Below are 17,513 nucleotides of genomic sequence, written 5' to 3' on the forward strand. Positions count from 1 at the left end.
ACCAGGCTTTGCTGGGTGGGCACAGGCAGAAAATCAAGGTGGGAAGAGGTATTTGGGATATTGGAGCTCTTGGATTCCTTGTATCCCCACAGATGGGTGGATTTTCACCCCCGTGAAGAGGAGGGTCTGGTGAGGGGCTGGGGGTCAGCTAGCTGACTGGCTCCCCCATGGCCACCCCTGTCTTTCACTCATTCAGCCGACTGCAGCGAAAGCCCGGCCCCCCAGGGTTCCTCTAACGGCGGGCTTCCTATTTAAATTAAAGCCAACGTGCAGATAGGCAAATGTGCGCTGGGTTAAGATTAGACAGGGGGCAAAACCAGAATTGACCCCAAAAGGGCTGGTGACCAAATTTTACTGACAAATTTAAATCTCAGCCAAACCTTGTGGCACGGAGCTGTGGGAGGCTCTGATGGCTGGCAGGCAGACAGGAGGGGACAGTCTCAGGGCTCCTCAAGGGTGTGGGTTTGGGGAATGAGCAGGGCAGATGAGGTCATGCTCAGGGTTCTGGGCAGGGGACTGACAGGTGCACACAGCAAGCGCTGTAGGTGGACCTGGGGGGATTTAAGAAGGTGGGCGAGAGAAAGAGGGGTCAGATGTAGGGGTGAAGCCTTGGCTGGTAAAGGTAGTAAGGCTATTCACTGTCATAGTGCTGTGGGCTGGGACCCACGTGGTAAGGCTCAGCACGGCTCCTTGTCCGGGTCACCCGCTGTGCCCACAGACTGCCACTGTCCCCTGCCTGGTGAGACGGACCCCCAGGGGTCCACACGGCACAGATCTATGGGGAAACCACAGCGCCTCCGGAGAAGGGGCACAGGACACATCTGCCCCGTGTGTCCCCAATCTCTCGTTCCCTCGCAGGGCTTGGCCCACCCATCCATAAAGCAAGAACCTGGTTTGCATGAAGGCCTCAGCCCCCAGAATGCCCGGAGACCCCGCCGCCCCGCGTGGCAGGGAGCGGAGGTGCCTGGGCCAGGCACTGACGCAGGCCGAGGGGAAGAAGGAAGACAGCACGGGACTGAGACAGAACAGGGGCCATGGAGGCGCGGAGGCGGCGGCGGATGGACGAGGCAGCCATGGGAAGGAGGCGGATGGAGGGGTGCCCGGGGCGGGCGGACAGGCTGGAGAATGCATGATGAGGCAGCCCCCAAAAGCACAGCCCGGGGGCTCCGTGGAGCCCAGGCACCAGAGAGACGGCACAGAGCGGATGGGACATCCGTCTGAGGACAAGTACATGGAGATACGACCAAAAATGGCACACAGAGCTGGCAAAGGACAGGCCGGGGCGGCGGGGGCCAACGAGGAGGGCAGACGGGGCTGGCAGCGGGGTGCGCAGGCCTGCCGGGGGGGGTCCTGCCTCGTCCCCAGGCCCTGGGGGCAGTGACCGTGTGGTCTGCCCTGACGGCAGGACAGGCGCTCGTGGGCTCTGTAAGGAGCCAGGACCCCGGGGTGGCCCAGGGTCTCTCCACGGGGTGCAGGGAGGAAAGGGCGAGGCCAGCCCGGCTCGGCCCATGGCAGGTGGCAGAGCCCAGTGCCGCGGCTCGGGGCACAGCTGCGGGGGTGACTGTGAGTGGCCACAGTGGGTACCGCTGGGCTGGGGCTCTGTTCTGCTGGGACAGCTCGCCTGGACCTGCACAGGAGGCGGCCTCGGGCAAACCACCGAGCGCTGGCCTCACAGGCTACTCGTGCCAAGTTCTGGCTCTGTCACCACGGCCCCAGGGCCTCAGTGTCGTCAGCAGAAGCAGGGTGGGAGAACCTATGTGCAGTGGTGGGTCTCCAGGGGGAGATTTCGCCTCCCAGGGGTAGTCGGCAGTGAGCGGAGGCAGTTTTGGTGGTTAGAACTTGGGGAGGGGGCACTGGCATCTTGTGGGCGGGGGCCGGGGCTGCTGCTAAACATCCTCCAGGGCACAAGACAGCCCTCGATACAGGACCATCCTGGTCTAATGACAAGAGGGCCGAGGCTGGGAGGCTCTGCAAACAGTAACGTGCAGCTGGGGGGGCTCCGCAAACAGTAAGGTGCGGCTGGGGGGCTCCGTGGACAGTAAGGTACAATTGTTGCCAAAACTGCATTTCTTTGATTCCAAGATGCCATTTTCTGCACAATGCGGTCTTGTTTTGGGGACAAATTCTCAATTAAAAAAAGGAATGCAATCCCATTAAAAAAACACATTGACTTTAGGGCATATTCTGACGTCAGAAATACTGAAATGTGGGCAAGTGTGCAGGTCAGAATGGAGGCCTCTGCATCACAGCTCTCGGGCTTATGGGGACCGAGCATGCTCCCCGTGCCCCGTCCTCTCTCTCTGTTTCTCGGGAAAGGCCACCGAGACTCTGGGATTTCTCCAGCAGACCACGGAGGACGAAGCTGACCCACCCTGGAGGTCTGGGGTGCCTAGGGGTCTTGTGGGTAGACGGTCGGACAGACAGACAGACAGACCTCCTGCTCCAGCCGATGTGGCCCGTGAATGCCTCTGCAATGCGGTTCTACGATTTAAACAGTAATGGTGACAAAATGACACACACTTACTTTTTCAGAGCTTCTCTCAGATTCTTAAATCTGCCCTCTGATGATACAAGCTTTTGGAGCTTGTCAATCAAAGCTTTTGTCTAGAAAGAATTAGAAGCATTTACTAACGCGGCACGCACTGAGGCCCAAGGCACCAGCCCACACTCCACGGGCTGCCCTCGGTACTCCAGAACTCCCTCTGCTCTGCCCCGTCACGGGGCAGGGCGTTTCCGGGGCCCGCCTGAGTCTGGAACCTCACCCCCCAACTCCTAAAGAGTCAGACACGGACCCCCGTCTTGTATGTCTCGAGTGTACACGCACCCTTCAGAAACACAGAGGTGGGGCGTGGGGGACCCGGAAACCCCGGGCACCCTGGGAATGGGGGTGGAGGTGGGGCTGGCAACTGCAAGGAGCCCCCGCTCCAGGGCAGAGCCTCTCTCGCGCACTGAACTGCAGGGTTGCGGCCAAGGGATACACCTTCACCTGTAGCTCTCAGGACCCCACGCGAATGTAAGAGTCGAGAAGGAAGATGGCAGACGAGCTGATCCTCTAGAAGAACAGGCCTTGCAGGGGAAGAGCCAACCCCCGGCTGAGGGTCCCGTCTGCCACACGTCAGGCTGGAGACTGGCCTCGGCCTAAGCGGGGCAGCCCTGGGTCCAGCTTGGCGCTCCTTCCCCAGTGCAGCCGGGGGAGGCCCTGTACCTCAGTGGCCCCCACTCCCCCATTTACACAACGGGGAGGTGGACTAGGGAGCCTGCTTTCCAGCTCCCGTCCTCAAAGTCCAGACCATGGCTGAGGGGACATGGGCCACAACCCCTAAGCTTTGGGCCAGACGTTTTCTGAGAAGTCTGCCCCCAGAAAACGACACGATGGGAGAAGAGACCCACGTGTGCTTCCCAAGGGGCGCGACTGGAAGAGCACCCCGTTCAGGTTGCTCCCTGACTGATGAGAAGCGTCGTCACCGGTGTGGACCTACCCTGCTCAAAGCAGAAATGTGTTCTGGATCCCGTGAAAGGGACACACACAGCCAAGGGCACGGGATTCTGCTTCCTCCCGAAATGGCTGCCCTCACGGATCCGTCCTGAAGCCTGGACGCCTGGCCCACCTCCGCCCTGGCGTCTCAGCGTCCTCCCTGCACTTTTCCAGAGTTTTCTGTCCAGGGCTGCCGCCCCGCGCATTCCTCCTTCCCACCCGCCTGGGAAGAAAGACCTGAGGCGTGAGACCAGATGCAGGGGCTGAGAGTCCCGGACTGGGGGGCCTGGCTGGCGCTGCGACTGGCCTCAGCGAGCACACGGGCAAGGCCACACACCTCGCAGAGTGCTGGGTCTCCAGGCTCACATCTGGAGAATGGGAGGGTAGGCCCAGGTATTCCCTAAAGGCAGTAAGAGCTCAGATATCCTAGGACTGTGGGCCCCACAGAAGCTAGATCAGGAGGCCCCGGGGGCCACGTAGCTCCGGACGAAGTATCCCCCACCAGTGGTCGTGGGAACCTAGGGAAGATATTCTCACACATGGGGGTTTGGGGTATACACTTGGAGCCAATCTGTGGCTCTGAGTTGGGCATGCTTTGATTCCTTCCACATCTGTGTTCCTCTGGAGCGTCGCTCTGTCCAGGAAGGAGTTCTGCAGCCTGGGAGACCACTGGATTTTCCCAGCCACTGCTTAAAAAACAGAATTCCGAAGCCACTCAAGTATCTCCTGGTGGGGCCAGGAGCTCAAGGAGACACAGGCCCCTGGGACCCTGGGCGTCTCTGCCGCGGGCAGAAATAAGGGGCACTTGGAATATGTCACTGAAACCAGAGACCAAGCGAGGAGCCTGCCTTGGACGTGGTGTGGAGGCCAAAGATGATCACAGAGCCCCCGCAAGCTCATCCTTTCCTGTCCACCAAACAGAACACTTCCGGATGGCCAAGGCCGCTCCCTCCCAAAGGGGCCCCGAGGTATTGCTGGCCAAAGAGAGACTTCTGTCCCCCCGAGAATGCAACCATCCTCTGGAGGGGCGACACACAGATCTGTTAGTCATCTGCACCTGGAGGGGATCCCCCTTTCCAGAGAATGGGGCAACGGATGGGAGAAGAACAGGGAAATGGAGCCAGAAGTCCCCACCTAAGCCTGACTGCTTGGCTCTTGCACGGGCTGGCCTGCACTTGGACCTAATGCTTTCCCGCTTTGGGCCAGCACATTCAAGCCAACGATGAAAACCCACTGCTGGGGCTGTGTTTTAGGCCTGCTAAGAAACATAGCTCCTCTGGTGGGTCTCAAGTATCCACGGGACACCTGCAGAGGGACAGCGGCCGTCCCTGGCTGGTGCTGGCCAGGCACCGTGCAGACGCATACGGCCCAGCCGAAGGGCTGGGAGAAGCCAGCAGGGCCCAGTGGGCCACAGAGTGTGCAGGTCTGCGTGCGCTGTCCGAGGCACCTCTGATGTTTGGACCCAGGTCCTGAATGGCATCCGAGAATGCAGGCCAGGCCACGCGCCTTGACCTCTAGCTGCCCTCCATTTGCGCTTCCCTAAGAGAACGGGAGACTTCGGGATGGTCAAGGTGGTTCCCTCCCAACTTCAGACCACGGGTGACGCTGGGGAACAAGGCCAGGAGGGTCACGGAGCCCCCAGTGTGGTGGGAAAGTGGGGCTGGTCTGAGGGCAGGGGAAGAAAGATGCGGACCCGGACTAGGCCCTCAGACTCTGCCACCTGCCCTGCCTGAGCCCTCACAGAGGGCTGGATGACTCGGGGGTCCCACAGTGGCCCGCTCAGCCCCTGGCTTCAGGAGTCCCCAGCGCCACGTGCCACACACGGCCATATGTGCCTACACGCCTGAGTTCCTGAGCTCCAGCCTCTGTTCTTTCCAGGAGCCCCTGTCCTTGTCCTAGCCCTGGCGTGTCTATGTGTGAAGAGGCAAGAGGCCCTGGCTTGCCAGGAGCGGGGCCAACCCTGTAACACGCTGTAGGCTCACTGTCACCGGGGCCAGGATGACCAGATGTGGGGAAGGGCAGCATCCCAGGCCTTCCTCAGTCAGGCTGCTTAGCTAAGGAAGAGGAATTTATGGACCTGCTGCCTGCCTGGGGTCGCAGGATTGTGACCTGCCATTGGCATGAGGGTGGTGAGAGGGAGGGTAATAAAGAGAACAGTAAGGAGGACTCAGCATGCAAATGCAGAGCTGTCCAGATGAGACACGCCCCTTGGAGACACTGGGCCCCCCAGAGCCCACCCGGCGGCAGGACCACAGACCCCGCTGCCAAGTTACCAGTGCCTTCAGAGGCTTGCTCTGCCCTTTGGCCGTGCCTGTCCAGCCTCCTGCACATGTGTAGGCTGGGGCTGGGGCATCCACCGCGTGCACCAAGGAGGTGGCCCCATGGTGTGCTCCTCTTAGGAGAGCTGCCTCCTCACGACCTTAGTGTAGGGAACTTTATTCCCAAGGAAGAATCCACATTTCAGAATCACGTTCTCAACGAATAAAGATCAAGCTCACATTTAAGATCATTGATTATCCCTGGTGGCCAAAAGGGCTGGTGAAACTAGAGTCCTGGGAAGGAACTTGCGAGACCATCTGGCCACCGTCTCAGCAGCCCTGCAGATCTGGATCAGAATCTGCACGAATCTGCACGAAGCCACCGCTCTTGTCCCAACACAAGGAGAAGAACATTGGACCAGTTGTCACTGTCTTACATGCCCTGCTTTGCAGTGCTAATTTTTCAAGTGGGAATTAAAGTTCCGTGGGTCCCAGTGCCATATGGGTGGGCCCGATACCTGGTCCCAGGTGATATAGGAGAAGGGGTTCTCCTGGGAGTGTTGGCCCTCACCTTGTCCTTTCCCCACCTATGGATGTCCAGAGGCCAGCACTCTGGTGTCCCAGCCCAGCCCAGCCCCAGGCAGGCAGTGGCGCCGGCTTCCCGCCGCACCTGCTTGGAGACTTTGAGCCACGTCTTTTTCAGCCGGAATATTGCGCTCCGGTTCATGGACGAGGTGATCTCCAGCACAGCATTATAGTTGTGCAAGCAGCGGCATATGTCAGCCACGGCCACCCATTTCTCGATGGCACTCACTCTTGCGTTGATGTCCTCGTTGCGGATGATTTCTGAAGCAATCAAGTTGCTGATCTTTAAGCCCATGCAATAAGACAAGAAAAAAGTAACAGTCATAAGTACTGCAAAGCTGATAAATCACCATCATTTACAGATGATACGACTGCCTGTTCGAAAATCCCAAGACAGTGCTCTGGAACATTACCAGAACAACTGACAGAGCTCATTAGGGAGGCTGGTTAAAGATTCAACATACAAAAATGAGAAGTTTTCCTATGCATTGGGAAAACACCAACTAGAAAACACCATGAAAAAGATCTTCACAATCCCAGTGGAAATGTGTAAATTACCCAGGAACCTAGAGTGAACTTTGGAAGATCTTACATGAAAAAAATTTACCTACATGAAAAAAAAAGTTTTAATAGTTTGAATGATGAAGAAAAAGATCAAATTTCCAAATGAGAATATAAATATACCATTTTTCAAAACTAAGATGTGACTTTAATGCAATCCAATAAACATGCAATGGGAGCTTTCCTGAGAACCTGACGAAGTGATTCCACATTAGCAGACTAAAGGGGATAAACCGTAGGCCCATCTCAATAGATTTGAAAAGAAGTGTTGATAAAATCCATCTTTTATCTGTGGTAAATACCATTAGCAAACAAGGAAAAGAATTTCTTTAACCTCATAAACAAACATTATCCCAAACGGGGAAATAGGGGAAGTACTCTGGAACCACCACTGAGATTCATTATCAACATTTGCACTCAACTCCGTCCTAAGGGGCTGCAGGCTTCAAGGGTGCACGTGGGCACGAGGGTGGGTGCACTCTGGGCACCTCGGTCCCCTGCCCTCATTCTAGCCCTGATGTTGGAGAGCCCAGTTGGTACCACCAATGAGGCAAAGAGTCAGAGAAAGGTCTAGAAACAGTGGCAGGCTGTGACGGTCTCCGTCATGGAGGCACACATTCTGTGTCTGGTGGAAATGCTGGATTTTAAGAGAGATGGCCAGATGCCAGGTGATGATGAGGACAGCCCTCGGAGGTGGACTGCGTGGGTTCAAAGCAGGCTGTCCTGCTGTGTAATGTTGGGGATGGAATTTAACCCCCTTGGGCCTCAGTTTACCTGATCATAAAGTGAGAGAGACGGGGTTAAACGAGACGGTGATGACGAAGACCGTGGCGCAGAAGCCGGCATGAGGCAAACAGGCCACTGATGCTTACGTCGTGTCCTGGCCCTCGGCTCGCCTGGGTCCCGGGCACACCCTGGGGTGGGGTGTTTCCGGGACCCACCCACCTTCTCCACTTACTCTCTCCAGCTCCGACAGGGGCCCCCTGTTCTGCTGCTGGGTTCCCTACAGGGCTCCACCCCGAGCTGCAGTAGGGGGGTCTCCTGCCTTTCCTCCCGACGGCCAAGGAGCCTCCCCGGCGCGGGGCGTTGGCTGGGCAGCCCGGGCAGCCGGACAGGCCGTCAGGACAAGCAGAGTCCTGTGCTCCAGCATCCAGCCATCAAGCGCCCTCACTCGGGCCATGACTCGGCTCAGAGTGCCCTCGGGGCTCGTAGGGGGCGGGAGCCGCCGGCGCCCTGTGCTGGCCGGGGCTGGAGCCGGGGCGGCCCTGGGGATGTCACCGGGACACGTCTTCCTCCAGACACTTGTCAGGAGATCCCAGGCATCCACCCTGGGAGCCTTGGTCTCCTTGTGTCTACAACGTGGGCTAAGGGTCGGTGTGAGATTATGATGCCTACAAATCACAGGAGTCCAGTGCCTCGTGTGGAGCCCACTCTTGCACCCTTGGTCACCCAGGACCTCAAGGGTCCTGCTGAAGAAAAACCTGGGAGAGAAAGGCACTGCCCCCCGACCCCGGGCCCCCGTACTCACGTCATTGAAATGCTTAGTGGTCTTCATGATGTAAGGGGTCCTTTCGTTCTTCTCCAGTTTCATCCAGCCTTGTCCGAAGAACTCCCTGTGGGAAGTAAGGAAACCCAGGGCCCATGAGCTCTGCCTTGCTCAGTTCTTTGCTGTGATTTCTCTGCTCTTTGAAAGGCTTTTACTTCTTGGGGAGGAACTTCCTGCAGAGCCCCAGAGAGGAAGGGACCCTGGGCTGGCGTCTAGCTCTGCCTGGCCCGGCTCAGGGCCTCAGTGGCCTCATCTGTGAAATGGGAACATGAACACACTTTCCCTACGGGGCTGCTGCCAGGCCAAGAAGACGAGAGACTCTGTGGGAGGCACATCATCTACTGGAGAGTGCAGAGTGCCGGCTGGTCCTGTCCTGGAGCTCGGGCCTGACGGGGAGAACTCACATCTCAGGCTCGTGTGCAGAGAGGAAGGTCTGCAGTCTAGGGACGGAAGGGGAAGGAGCCCACAAGCCAAGCCGGTCGAGTGTTTTGGTGAGGAGGACCACGTGAGAAGGCCACAGACGGCCCGAGCCTCCCAGGGGAAGCTCTGCGTTTGGCAGGGACGGTGAGCGTGCTGTGGGCCGGAGGGGAGTGAACTGGGTTTGAAAAGATTCTCTGCTTCTCCTCCCAGAGCACCCGGGCTTCACCAGGAGACGCGGCAGGTGTCCGAGATGCGGCCACCCTCCACCCGGTGACGGCCGGTGGGAGTTTCCGGAAAGCAGAGACCAAAGGCCCTACAGTGGTTCAGAGCTCAGATCCGAAGATCCTAATTTTGGGAAACTATTCTCGGACAGTTGTCAGAAACTCAGAAACACTTGGTTACGAGGAGGTTGACCTCAGCTTTAGATACAAACGTGAAAACTGCAAAGTGCCCCATGGGTCCGAGCACCGTCGGGGAATACCGTGCACGTATTATAGAGGCTGTTAACGGATGCTGGTGGTAGGCTGTGAGCTCCAGGAAGGTGGTGCGAATTCATTTAAACAGTGTAATCACCAGGAGCACCCGGGGGAGACTGACTACAGCCTGGAGTGGGTGATGCCAGGCCTCGGGGCTTCTTCAAGATCCAGAGCTGCCCCCCCAACCCTGGGGCGCATGCAAGTGCACACTCACACGCTGCGTGCAGAACCCGGGGCCAGGGACGAGGATCCTCCCGCACCCCTGTGGACACCCATGCTTCTGTCCCCCTGCGGAGAGTGCGCGTGGCTCGGGAAGTCTAGTGCGCAGGTCCCAGGGATGCAGTGCGGCCCGGCTGCCGGGGAGGAGGACCGGGAGGGCCCGGCACCTGCGCCCACTCACTCATAAGGGATCTTCTTGAAGACGAGGTGGTCCAGCAGGGTCAGCTGCTCCGCGATCTCCAGGGCCGAGTGGTTTTCAAAGGGCTCTGCCTTCACGCCTTCGGCCTGAGGGGAGCAAGTCCGGAGTTAGGCCCTCCTGGATTTCCGGCCGATTCTCAGATGTGATCTCGGCCTAGGTCTGGTGAATGGGGGAGGGAGGGGCGGTGGGAGCAGCGCTCACACGGCAACGAGGCAGCCTTGTCCCAGCCATGACCGAGACCACAGAGGTGTCCAGAGGACCGCGAGTGGCCCGCATCACTCGGCAGGAAATGGGCCGCCTGGGCCTGGAGCCCGGCTATGACTCCCAGTGACCCGTCCCTCCCCTCAGGTTCTGTCTGGACACTTAGCCGGCTCCACAGCGTCTCCTTTGAAGACTCATTCGATGTGGACTCACAGGGGTGATGACCTCCGGGGCGCCCAGAAGATGGCTGCCTGGCCTTTGTCTTGGGGTTCCCATGTTTCTGGCCCTCAGGGCCACCGTGGGCACCACCTGCCCTTCTCCCCCCACCCCAGCCACGGGAAGTCCTTGGGAAACACTTGTCAGGGGACCAAGATCCCAGTGGCCGGGGTTTCATCAAAGGTGGACATGGAGAGGCTGGCGTCCTTGCCACAGAGGTCCTGTGGACGGTTTGTTGGATCCAGGAGGGGATGGAGGGAGCCGGAGAAGAGAGTGGAAGGAGCACCAGGGCTGGCCGTGGGAGGGGCCGGTGTCCATGAGAGAGGGGTTAGGAACGAGAACCACCCCGACCCAGAAAGGCCAGCTACCCTGCCCCGAAGCCCCAGGGGCTGGGCTGAGCCCCCCAGAGCTGCACTGCTCGCAAGGGAATGGGGTCCACACCATAGCAAGGGGGCAAGCCCTCCCCCTAACTGTCTGCCTCTCTCCTTCCCCCACTCCCTCGGCAAACAGTCACTGAGGGTCCTTGCTAGACACCGGACACAGAAGGACCGGAAATCACTGTCCTGGGCTTCAGGGAGCTCCAGCCGCAGCACGGGGCAGGGACGGAATGCAGGAAAGCAGAGGAAGGGTATCCACGCAGTCGGCCACGGGCCAGAAGCCTGGATGCAGCCACACGGGGACACGAAGCCATTGGAATGACAAGTGGGGACACGGGGACAGGAGCAAGTTTTGGGGTAGGGACCCTCCTGGGGGCCCAGGATGGCTGAACTGTCAGGCCTGAGGGCCTGTGGCTGGCCTAGGCCGGGGAGAGGCCCGTGGGGGCCGGGCAAGGACAGGCAGGCTGCTCACCCTGCTCCCGCTTGGTCACCCAGGAAACAAGGTGACCCTGGAGGGGAGGCCAGAAGCACAGCTTCCCCACCTGCCATGGGGCCGGGCAAAGTCTCCCTGCAAGCAGCCCTTAGGCTCTCTGGTGAGGCCGCTGGAGCCTCCTCCACACTGGAAGTGCCCCCACGGGCTCTCTGGGCTCTGGGAACAAGCCAGGGCCGGGGGGCAGCTCAGCGGTGCTTTGTTCTGCAAGAGCTCAGGATGTTTGCCAGGGAGCAAGAGGCTCTCGTGTTCTCGAGGGCTAAACATTCCAGCTGACCCCTGCTGGGAAACTGCTCTCCTGTGGGCAGGCACCAGGAAGCAGCCCTGTCTCCCAGGGCGCAGCCTGCGTCCTGCCCTGAGGGTCAGCGTGGAGTCTGCATGCAGGAACACCTTTCCTGCCCCGGCCCCCTCGCCCCCCCCCGGCTGAGTGCTGCGCCCACAGAGCAGGATGCGGGCCGCTGCAGGGAGGTGTTCCCCAGGTGCTCCCCTTCGCCCATGCCCAGGCCCCCGGAGAGCCGGCTCCAGGAGCCGGGGGCTGGGGTGGGGGAGCAGTGGGCCCAGGCCCTGGAGTCCTCAGTGTGAGTACTGAGTACGGCAACGACAGGAGCTCAAGTCGCCAGTTTGGGAAGTGAGCCAGGACGGGCTGCAGGGGGGTCAGAACCAGTCGGCCTTGAGCTTCCCAGGCCGCCATGGTGGCGGGGGCCCAGGCTCTGGGGTGGCTTGCGGTGGCATGCGGGGGGCACATCCCTGACCTGGAGGAGGAAGCGGGCCGGGCCAGGCCCCTGCACACACACCACTCCCTTCACCACGTGAACCGCCACCATTAGCCCGCATTCCTCGTGGCAAGCACAGCGCTCCCCGGGGCGCCCACGTTTCTGGGCAGGTGGCCAGTGGCACCCCAACTCCTCGGGACGAAGCAGCGTGGGGTGTGGGGTGATCTCCTGCCCTGGAGTCGGAACTGAATGCCAATACCAGTTCTGATGCCACGACCCTGGGTAGGGCGCCTCACCTCCCCAGACCCCCGCTGCTTCATCTTGAACGTGGGGGTGATGGTGTAGACTTGCCTCTGTTGATGAAAGCCTGGCACGGCTCAGCACAGAGGAGCAGCCCACCACCCCCAGCCGGGGCCCCGGCCCCCCTCCTCTGGGGACCGCGGAGCAGAGAACACGCAGCGGGGGCCGGGGCGGGGCTGGTGAGCAGAGGATGAGGAGAGGGGCAGAGGTGTGACGGGTTGAATTTCCTCCCTCCAAAATGTGGCGCTAAAGTCCCACTCCCTGGTATCTGGGAATGTCACCTGATTTGGAAATAGGGTCTTTGCAGATGTGCCCGGGTTAAGAGGAGGTCATTGGGGTGAGTCCCAATCGCACAGGACTGGAGTCTTTACAAGAGGGGGGCTCAGACCCAGGGAGAGACATGCTCAGGGAAGGTGATTCAGAAACGCGCAGGAGTGAGGACCGCCTGGAACAAGGAGGCGGACATCAGAGGTTCAGGGCCACACGCCAAGGGCCGCCCGGGGCTCCGGGAAGCTGGAAGAGGCAGGAAGGCCCCTCCCCGGAGCGTCCGCCAGCAACACCTGACTTCCAACCCCTGGCCTCCAGGACCGGGACAGGACGCACTTCTGCGGCTGTGAGTCAGTCTGCAGCGCTTGGTTCCGGCCGCCCCGGGGGGACGCGTGCTGGAGGGAACGGCCCGGTGAGCGTCAGCCCGGCTCACCATCTGTGTGATCTCCTCCAGCGTGATCTGGTTGTCGCCCGGGTCCTCTTGGGTCAGAGTCCTAGGGGACGAGACGGCGCGATGGGCCCTGTGCAGCCCGCACCCCCGCCTCGCCTCCCCAGGCAGGTCCCCACGGCTGCCTCGTCTCTGCTCTGCGCTTCCCGAGCCCGAGCCCACTGCCCGTTTGTCAGGGACTTCTCCCTGATGGCCTGACTGTCAGGACTCAGCTCCCTGACCCTTGGCCTCCCCGTCTGCACGGGAGGAAGATGGACGAGATCGGGGACGAACAACGTAACCCGTTTCCGTCCCGCAGACGCCCCGAGCGCCTGCAGACAGAAGCGAGCCTGCCCCATCCGCACAGCTCTGGGCAGCCGTGCGAACGCTCCTCCTGGGGGCGTCGTCTGCGGCCACGTGGCTCGTGTGACCGCGGAGCTGAACCCTCAATCCGTGAAGATTTAACAGCCCCGGGCGGGAACGGCGGCCACGATGGGCGCCGCGGACCAGGCAGGAGTTGGGGGCTGTGCAGGGAGAACGTGGTTCCTGACTCTAGGAGGCCAAGGTCTGAGGGGAGGAAGGACACATGGGCCGCCTGCTCAGGGGCCCGTCTGCAGAGGCGGGGCGCACGGCCCCCCGGCAGCTCGGGGCTCCTGCCCCCGCACCCCTGCCTGAGGCCAGCCTGCCTGGAAGGGCCTCCCCGGCTCCCTGCCCGTGGCCGGCCGTGTGGGGCAGAGCCTGGGCCCCGGGCAGCGGGCCAAGCTCAGCGGGGCCGAGGCCACCCATACCTGATGATGTTGGCTGCAGCCTTTCTCTCCTGGGTCAGCAGCTCGGGGTCGTGCATGACCTCCTCCAGGAAGCTGATCACCTTGCATCTGAGCTCGTCGTTGGTCTCAAAGTCCTGTGGGGGGAGACACGCTGGCGTTGCCCTGTCCAGCCACACGTGGAGAGCTGCCTGCCTCGTCTTCGTTTGCCCTGGCCATGCAGGCCACCAGGGGAGCCTAGAGGCCCTTAGGTATAAAACTCTGATAAAGACCAAGGGTCCTACCCTGGCCAGCTGCACCCCCAGGCCAGGACTCTGGGGGTGCGGACCTCCTTGGCCCCCTGCTGCAGACAGAGGTGGAGGGACCCAGCCCCGGGGCCCGGGAATGTCCTTGGTGCCCTCCCAGGCCAGACACCAGAGCAGCCCCTTCTGAGGGTGCTGGACGGCTCACCTGGGCTCCCTCCCTCCCACTGCCCCCGAGGCCGTCCTGCTCGCGGTCCTGCCCGTGGTCTCAGAGGGCAGCGGCTCTTGGGGGCCAGCGCCGGGGGCCTCCCACCCACCTGAGAGTGTTTGGAGACCCAGTGGCGGAGCACGTTCAGGACGCGGTTGGTGGCCGCTCGGCGGATCACGAACTCCTTGTCCCCGTTCCTCTGGTCGGGGGGAAACCCTGGTGGCACAGGGGACAGAGGATACAGGAGGACTAGAAATGGGGCTCAGTGCTCGTCTGGATGTAAAGCCCAGGCCTGGGGAAGCCGGCTGCTGCCGTGGTTGGCGGGTGGGCGGCTTCCAGCCAGGGGTCGGTGCTGGCCAAGGCCCAGAGCAGCAAGCCCTGAACACTGGGAGGGGGACAGTTCCTGGGGCTGGGGTGGCCTGCCTGCAGCTGGGCTGAGCCCGCGGAGGGAGGGGACCCCCTCCCGCATACCTGCGCTGGCCAGGGACATCCTCCGGTACTTCTCCTTGTTTGGGGTGCCCTCGTTGGCTCCCGCCGTGGCTATGGCAAAGGCAGAGGCCGCCGACAGGGCACTGCGTGTGTTGTCCAGTTCCCGACACGAGGTCATGACGACCCCGTTGTTGTAGGAAAAGAGGGGGAACTCTGTGGAGGGGGCAAAGCCGACCCTCAGCCTTCCCTGGTGCAGCCCTCACTGTCGGGAAACCGGGGGTCCCCACGCTGCAGCAGCCTCAAGACGGGCAGCCTGTCTCCACTGCGTCCCGGGGCTTAGCAGGCAGAGGTGGGGGCTGTTCCCCTGCTCAGGTCCCCAGAGGGGCGTGCCACCCCCAGGGCGGTCTCGGGGTAGGAAAAGCCCCTGCCTCCCTCCGCCTTCTCTGGTCTGCAGAAGTCCCCAGCCAGCGCCCCGTCCACCCCTGATGTTCCTTTACCCCCAGGGCTCAGCCGGGCCCGGGCTGCTTGGAGACAGAGTCATGAGCCTCCTCACACTCTCAGCCTATTTGGGATGAGCACGTAGCCCGTCCAGTACCTGACACCAGGAATTCATACTGACGGGCTCGTGGGCGCAGTGTGGGGGAGTGAGGCCTGGCTCGCCGTGTGGCCGCGTCTCTGCGCAATCGGGACATTAATACCTGCTCCGAGCAGTGGATGTCACGGTTAGAGGAGAGGGCACGGCCCCAAGTACGTGGCGTCGCGCACCGTGGAGCATCAGTGCCGAATAATGCTTAACTTTTAGCGGTAACGGCCACAGACCCTGACTCTGGAAGCCTGTCGTGCCATCTTTAAGTCTCTGGAGAGCAATCCTCGCTCAGGACGAAGGCACAGCACTTATGCTGTAGGGAGCTCAGTTCTGATGCTTGCGTGGTGGTGGCTCTGAGAAGCCGTGGCCGTGGATGCATGGCTGGGCGGGCCTGGGACTCACGGAGCCTCCCTGGGAGGCCGGCATGGCGGGGGAGTCCATGGGCTGGAGGCACGAGGGGTGCCCCAGGAGGTGAGGCGGAGCGAGGGCTCGGGCGGGGAGCACCGAGTGGGGACCCGGGACCCTTCGGGGTCAGGAGTCAGGCGTGGGCGGGGGCTGTCACCCCGTCAGGGTCTCCTCCCTCGGTCCGTAACTGGGACCCACTTGCCGCTCCACAAGGCCGCCCGACGGTGAAAGGACCTGGGTCCCTGTGAACGAGCCGCCCCCACCCCTCCTGGTCCCTCCTGCGTCTGCTGCACCGTCTGGTAATGAGCCAGGGTGACTGCTGGGCAGGAGTGGCCCGAGCCCGGCCATCGCCCTGCTGGCTGTGACGCACGGCGGTGGCCCTGCACGCGGGGCCCGGGTCCCTGGCCTGCACTCAGCGAGACCCACGCGTCCCCCCCCCCCCCCCCCGCCCCCGGCTCCTGGCCAGGGCCTCCCGTGTCCTCCCGGAATCCATCTGTAACGTCCAAGTGCTGAGCTGTACCTGAGGAATTTCTGCTTTTGACTGACTTTGGCGTCGTTGGCGATTTGGTCGGTGAGGCCTCGGTGTCCCCATCGTCACTCTGGTTTTGGTCGTTGTCGGACTCTTCCCTCATGGAGACTTCTGAGCCTGGGGCAGAGAAGAAATAACGTCACGTGTCTTCAGTAGTCACTCCTTTAGCAATTCAGGCGATAAGCGACCGAAGCAGAACAAAGTGGGTTTGGGATTTGCTGGCTGAAGGAAGCGTGACAGCGTATTTGCCGTGGGAGTGGTCAGAGCCTTTCCTGCGCCAACGGGGTCCTGAGTCTCCAAGATGGCTCTTTTCTACCCGGGCTTCTCAGACCCTCACGGGCACCGCTGCGGAACTCGTTAGGATGCGGGTGCTGACTCGGGGGGTCTGGAGCGGGGCTGCACGTCGCTAATGCGTCCCCAGGGGATGCCCCTGTGGCTGGTCACAGACCACACTCTGAGTGACAAGGTGCCGTACCCTGTGACCCCTCGCGTTTGTGTATGTCTCTGTGTGCACCCGTGAGCGTGTGCATGTGCGTGAAGCATCTTAGGGTGACCATCTGTGCCACGTTGCCCGGAAAGTCCCGCTCTGTGCCTGTGGTCCCGCACTCCTGGTCACTATCAAGTGTCCTGGTTTTGGCAATAACTTACAGTCTCCCTAACCTTGGGAGACTCGTGGTTTACACACTTCGGAGAAAAGTGATGAATTGTGTTAAAAGTGAGATCTTGGTCAAAAACTTTTAACCTATCTGGTCCTCAGTTTCCCCAACTGGAAAGAGAGTGAAATTACACGTGACCGTTTTGAGACCGAGACAGTCCTTCTCTTTAGGAACGAACATCTGCACACACACGCCCACACACGAGTTGGTGCACAGACGGGCTCAGGGTCCCCTCGATCACTGGTCAAGAAGCCCGTTAGGAGATCACTTTTCAGGACTGAGTCATGTTGAATTTCGGGATGTGACAGGCCTGGATTCGCTGTGGGTTTAGGGCAGATGGTTCGCCCTGTCCTTTGCTCCTGTCGGCTGGCATTTGGGGCTCTCTGCTAGGCTGTTCCCTTGGTTACAGACTCTCAGTCACTGGGGTTCCCTCCCCTCCCCCTGACGCACAGAGGAGACAGCCTATCTCCAACGTCTTCCTCCAAGGCCTCTTCCTCAAGGCCTGGGGTTCCAACCAGCCCAGGTGTGTATGTGCACATTCGTGCATCTGCATGCACACGCGTGCTAACCGAGAGTGCGCCCTGGACACCCAGGACGTGTCCTGAGCTGAACTAAGACAGAGCACCAGCCCAACCATCCACGGAGATGCCCTTCCAGAATGGTCAGGAGGGCTCTGAGAGTAGGGAGTTGGCAGCCTGTCCCTCCTGGTCTCTGTGTTGCCCCCACCCCCACTGTTCCAGCCGAACCGAGCTGCAGGTGGTTCCTGAACACACACGCCCTTCCTTGCTTCGGTCTCGCCTGCCCCATCATGCTCTCTTCCTTCTGGTGAAAACATGGGCCCTCGCCCTCACACAGGCCCTCCAGAGCCTTCTCTGACTCTGCAGACCCCGTCCCCGCCCACCCCTGGGGCCCCTCGAATATCCCTGGAACACAGCATACCAGATGTCCCCATGTGCGTGTGTGG

General features: G+C 60.9%; 1 protein-coding gene across 2 annotated transcripts in view; it reads right to left on the bottom strand.

The window, feature by feature from the left end:
* RASGRF1 (Ras protein specific guanine nucleotide releasing factor 1) overlaps nucleotides 1-17,513 on the bottom strand; it is a 98,518-nt gene that overhangs the window by 8,059 nt on the left and 72,946 nt on the right. For both annotated transcript variants that reach the window (XM_064569767.1, XM_064569768.1), the window contains 9 exons: nucleotides 15,885-16,010; nucleotides 14,416-14,586; nucleotides 14,054-14,160; nucleotides 13,519-13,631; nucleotides 12,737-12,797; nucleotides 9,722-9,825; nucleotides 8,408-8,492; nucleotides 6,404-6,601; nucleotides 2,525-2,604 (listed from right to left, as the gene is read on the bottom strand). In XM_064569767.1, the coding sequence (XP_064425837.1) occupies nucleotides 2,525-2,604; nucleotides 6,404-6,601; nucleotides 8,408-8,492; nucleotides 9,722-9,825; nucleotides 12,737-12,797; nucleotides 13,519-13,631; nucleotides 14,054-14,160; nucleotides 14,416-14,586; nucleotides 15,885-16,010 (1,045 nt within the window). The remainder of the gene's footprint in view (nucleotides 1-2,524; nucleotides 2,605-6,403; nucleotides 6,602-8,407; nucleotides 8,493-9,721; nucleotides 9,826-12,736; nucleotides 12,798-13,518; nucleotides 13,632-14,053; nucleotides 14,161-14,415; nucleotides 14,587-15,884; nucleotides 16,011-17,513) is intronic.

This window comes from Mirounga angustirostris, unplaced genomic scaffold, assembly GCF_029215605.1.
Source record: "Mirounga angustirostris isolate CCGP_5_RB_7025 unplaced genomic scaffold, mMirAng1.0.hap1 SCAF_9, whole genome shotgun sequence".
Lineage (NCBI taxonomy): Eukaryota > Metazoa > Chordata > Mammalia > Carnivora > Phocidae > Mirounga > Mirounga angustirostris.